The sequence below is a fragment of the Trachymyrmex septentrionalis genome, unplaced genomic scaffold, assembly GCF_001594115.1.
Source record: "Trachymyrmex septentrionalis isolate Tsep2-gDNA-1 unplaced genomic scaffold, Tsep1.0 scaffold19, whole genome shotgun sequence".
Classification (NCBI taxonomy): Eukaryota; Metazoa; Arthropoda; class Insecta; order Hymenoptera; family Formicidae; genus Trachymyrmex; species Trachymyrmex septentrionalis.
The window spans coordinates 2,095,297-2,100,469 of record NW_017305071.1 but is presented as its reverse complement, the minus strand read 5'-3'; the positions used below and the strand labels follow the sequence as shown (position 1 = coordinate 2,100,469).

Here is a 5,173-nt window from a genome sequence, read left to right as displayed (position 1 = left end):
GAATGTGTGTATATATATATATATATATATATATATATGTTTTATACACACACACACATACACACACATAAAAATATATATATAAAATAACGAAATTTTTTAGGATAAAAATATTCATACATTCATAAAAGCGGCAAAAGAATCAGAAGGAACTGGTATCATGAGACAGTGCCATAAGTGTAAAAGCTAGCGTCCTGCAGAGTGGATGTAGCCATTAATAATTCTAATGTTTAACAATCCAAGTAAAAGCCTCTTCATAATGGTAATCCGACAGAAGGCCGCACCGTTCCTCGCATTTTCTTAGACGGACAAGAGCCGTATCATAGATATATTTTTAGTAGAATCCGTTGTCCGAATAAAAATTCGGCCTATTTATTTCCTAAAAAAATAAAGATTGAGATATTTTTATTTCTTCTAAAAATATACTTTTAAGATAGATTTACAAATTCTTAAAAAATTATTCGTGTCGTAATGTGTATATCCAATTTTAAAAGTGCAATATTAATTGTCATTAATTAAATTTGCAGAAATGTAGTTTTTTTAAATTTAAATTAATTTTTACTGCAAAAATAAAAGGAAATAATTGAAAGTATTAGCCGTTGATATATAATATTTTATATGTGAAAGAGAGAAGAAACAATAGGTAATCTCTGCACTACAATTGCACAATATTGCCAGAACTAGTTCACTTACACGCAGCGCCCATCTCGGCAATTGGTACCTTTTTCAAATTTTTACACAACGCAAATAATATGCAATTCCCGAATATTTTAACGTAACTTAAAATACAGTATATATATTCTTCCAATTATTAAAGAATACAACTTTTTTTTATCAAAGTACGCTAATATGGATAGAACGACTATTGAAGAATGGTTACAAATAGTTTTTTTTGAAACAATAAAATACATATATCTTATTATAATTATATGTATAAATAAAAAAAATTTTCAAGTACCGACTGTTCAAGGCGAATTGAACTAATAATAATATATACGCTTTATTATAATTTTTTATTCATTTATTTGTTAAATATTACAGACTGTTTACACAAATATCAGACGTTAAAATTTTTTAAAATTGATGAAAGAATCTCCTTTTTTACGGCAATTTCCTGATAAGCTTCATTCCATGGACCATATGTGAAATCAATAATTTCTTGAGCACGATTTAGATATCGCCGTGTTTTTTTCAATGTATTTCTATAATCAAATGCATAATGCTTTGTAATAAACAAACGACTGTAATTATAGTTTAGAATAATCTAAATTATAAAAATTCGATATTCACTTGTAAAATTTTGATGATGTATTAGATTCTTCCTGCAAATATTCCAGGCATATATCTGTTAATTTATTTATTTCATTACAAACTTCAATGCTCCAAGAGCCATATTTTTCTTCAATAGTTACGATATTGTGTTCGAGATACGAGATCGAATTTAGCCATTGTCCTAAAATAAAAAAAAAATAATAATAATGTTACATATTCAGGGTGATAAATGACTCTCTATATATAGCAGCCAAATTGACAGATTTGATTTGGACCGTCACTCCGTGATGTATGTTCGCTGATACAAACCTATAATAGCATACACTTTTGCTATGAAATCCATGGTGTCGGCAATGTCGTCATGATATTTATATAATGCATCTTTTCTAAGACGCAAACATTTTTTCAATTTATCTAATGCTTCGTCATAATTTTCATTTTCTATGCAAATTTCTGCTTTCTCAAAATAATGTTGGGCCTGTCTCAACGTAAAATCATAAATATTTTCGTAGACTGCCGTTCCACAATCCATACAGTGCATAGAAGATCTATATAGTACAGAGCAATTATCGTTCAATGGCCCACTACATTCAGGACACTTTTTTGCAGTAAATTTTTTCTATTAAAAAAATAATATTAATATATAAAATGATGTACAGTTAAATATATAAAAATGATTAATGATTTACCAAAATATCTTCATATTCTGGTGCATTGCACGCTGCACAATTACATTTGAAGCAGTATTGACTTTCCATTTTTTCTTGTCTATCTTTTCTCAACATTCTTCTAAAGTCAGCCCCTATTGCACAACATCAAATGTGAAATCAAAACCAAATATTAATAAAATGATTTATTAATTTGTTATTAATTTAACATACCATAACAATTAAAAACTTCTTCACCCGCTGCAATATCTCGTGTGGCTTTGGTTATTAAAAATTGCCCTAAAAAGCTAAAAAATAACGTTATTTAAATAAAAATATATATATTTCTTACAAATATTTATTAGTAAGCAATAAGCAATTATCTCATTTATCATAATCAAATATCTATATATTACCTATTAATTATATTAGGATCACAAGAATGATTCATCATACTTGCTGAGGGATAAATCGCTGTAGCTATTCTATCTTCTTGTTGAATAAAGACTTTATTTTTATTATAGCATGTATTATTTACTACAGCCTTTATTTTTGTAATAGCATGCCCATTAGAAATAAGTTGTAATACGTGTCTCAATAATAGAGAACTTACATACAATCGTTCATCATCCTCTGTTGTGAGGTCACAATTAAAATCGTTATAGAACTTTAAACATTCTTTAAGATTGATAGTTTTAAAAAAATCTGTATACTTTGATAAATACATCATAAGCATAATTGCCGTCTGAAAGGAAGAAATAATAATATAATAAAAGTTAGTTTTATGAAGGAATTCTACATGTATACATCACATATTTCATTTTTGTGAAAATTATATCACTTACGATTCCATATGAAATAACGTCGCCTGGTGCAAGTTTGGAAAAATTTGTCACTAACTTTTGTACTTCATTAAGTCTGTTATCATCAGTTGCAGTTGTACATTTAAACAACATTCTTACAGCCAGATATGCTATTCCAATTTCTGCCCAAAGGCCCATTTGATTGCCAAGACATTCCCAATGATGGTAAGACGAGCGTGCTTCATCCCAACAAGTAATATTGCAATATATACTGTCGACACACTCTGTACATCTATATAATTTAACACGTTATATACGTACATATATATATATATAATTTTTTTTTAAATTAATTCCTCAAAAAATATAACAAGAAATATAAGACTCACGGTACAGGAGTATTACCAGACGAGCGACAACAATTGTAACAATTATCAGGTTTAATGTGACATAACGGGACAAAAGCAAATGCTTTTTCAACGAATAGAATCTGACCTCTTTTGATATCTCTATTAGCTACAACATATCTTCCTTTTTCTGGAGTGCATTTTATTTCTACGGCTGCCGATGCAAACCGAAAATTAGGGTTTTCGCCAAATGCGACTTCAGGTAATGAAGGAAATTCTGCAGTATCTGTAGTACTATCTGCATTTTCTTCCATACATGATATTTTCAATATTATATCATTTATTTGCCTCTGTAATTGCTCTAAAAATTTCAATAATTGATTATATAAGAAAATATAAATCATTTTCTTCTCAAACTTAAATATACGAAGTAGATACTTGCCTTTTGTTTCATTTGATATATTAGGCTCATTCACTATGCTATGCAGTTGTAAGACAGTTTCAACAACTAATGTTTTATTACCTAATTTTAGATAACACTGAGCTGCACGCAGATGTAGTTTGTAACGTAAATTTTCAGGATAACCCAATTTAATCGCCAAATTGATATCATTGATGCAATCCTTCATTATCAAAGTTAATAACATTTATATAAACAACTTATAATAATAAATAATACTTACAAAAAAAAAATAGAATAAATAATATAGAATTTGTTACTGTAAATAAAATGAATTATGAAAAGAAGAAATAAATAAATAATTGATTATAAAAAAGCCAAAATATTGTTGTACAATGCAGTTCACATTAGTTTTTTATTTACCTGCCATCTGTCCATGTAGAATAGAGAAGCTGATCTATTTGCAATTGCTATTGACAAATTTATACTACTAGAAGGAGCATATCTCGCACTGTTTGTATATGATTCGAGTGACGCTGCATATTTTTTCGATTGAAACTCTTTGTTCCCAGATAACTTGAAAGCTGTTGATTTGTCCAAATTCTTCTGTTGTTTCCTCTCATTTTTGGTGTTATACAAATCTTTCAGCCAGTAGGACACAAATTTCCTGCATCCCAATTAAAAGAAACAATATATCTCAGAGTGCACACTCCCATTAATTAAAATTAATTTTGTTTATTGCTAAAATTTAACTCGCGCACTAATAGACAAACAAATATATTATAGTTAATTAAAAGTACCAATTAGAAGCATAGGATGAGTGAAATTTCATTCGAGAAACAAATTAATATATAAACTTTTCACGATTTTGCTAGAATTTTGCTAGAATAGGAAAAAGAAGAAACTATTTCGAAAGTCGGGATAACAAAAAGCTCTCCCTGAGCGACATGTAAACTTAATTGTACGATCGTACTCACATAACCTCTTGATTGTGCAACAAACGAGATATTAACTCGTTTTCGTATTTCATGTTCTTTATCTCGTCATTAAGTCGAGAAGACTTCAGCATGCAGTTCAAAGTATCGGTAACCTTATACCAGTCCATCTCGGTTGTAAGAACGTAGCTCAGAAAACGATCGCAAGGAAAGACGAGACAGGAATGGATTAGAATATGGGCACTGGGCAGGAATCAACAAGAACAGGAGTGAGGAGAAATTACTTGTAACGACTGTGTGACGACAAAAGTTGCTGGAAGCAAGCTGGAAGTTGCTAAGGGCAGCGGGGCTGAGGAAGGGTGAGGGAAATGTCCAAATCCAACGTACTGCGCCACTGCGTACCTACTGCGTAATGTAATGCTGTGTTTAATGCGTTCGGTACAGTTTGATAATATACAGTAACATTATGTAAGTAAACTCAGTCAACTGCATTATATAGAATGTCGTAGAAGATTAGTGCACTAAAAACTACATGAAATGAGCAAAATAGAGTCGGTCTCACCTGGTAAGCTAACAAGAAAAGGATGCAAGGATACAATCACCGACGAGATGCTAAATGATACTATTAAAAACGGCCGGATTTACGGAAGTTTTTGCGTGACAGTTAAAATTCAAATGATTTAAGAGTAAGTAAGAAGTTGAAAATATAGTACTAATTTCATGATTTATTAGTTTCGTAGACATGCATACATGTTTAAAACTTAATAAC

General features: G+C 29.9%; 2 protein-coding genes across 2 annotated transcripts in view; one reads left to right on the top strand and one right to left on the bottom strand.

The window, feature by feature from the left end:
- Positions 1–1,002: 1,002 nt before the first annotated feature.
- Positions 1,003–4,649, bottom strand: LOC108746994 (SET and MYND domain-containing protein 4-like). The gene is made up of 11 exons (XM_018484189.1): positions 4,447–4,649; positions 3,893–4,136; positions 3,512–3,692; positions 3,112–3,430; positions 2,765–3,014; positions 2,336–2,664; positions 2,154–2,227; positions 1,962–2,074; positions 1,582–1,891; positions 1,291–1,453; positions 1,003–1,202 (listed from the first exon to the last, which is right to left on the bottom strand). Exons 1-11 carry the CDS (start codon positions 4,572–4,574, stop codon positions 1,058–1,060), a joined length of 2,256 nt encoding a protein of 751 aa, XP_018339691.1. The 5' UTR covers positions 4,575–4,649; the 3' UTR covers positions 1,003–1,057.
- A 330-nt stretch (positions 4,650–4,979) lies between these two features.
- The window catches only part of LOC108746725 (guanine nucleotide-binding protein-like 1), a 5,083-nt gene continuing 4,889 nt past the window's right edge, over positions 4,980–5,173 (top strand). Inside the window, exon 1 of the mRNA XM_018483658.1 lies at positions 4,980–5,090. The gene's annotated coding sequence lies outside the window, so the exon portion shown is untranslated. The remainder of the gene's footprint in view (positions 5,091–5,173) is intronic.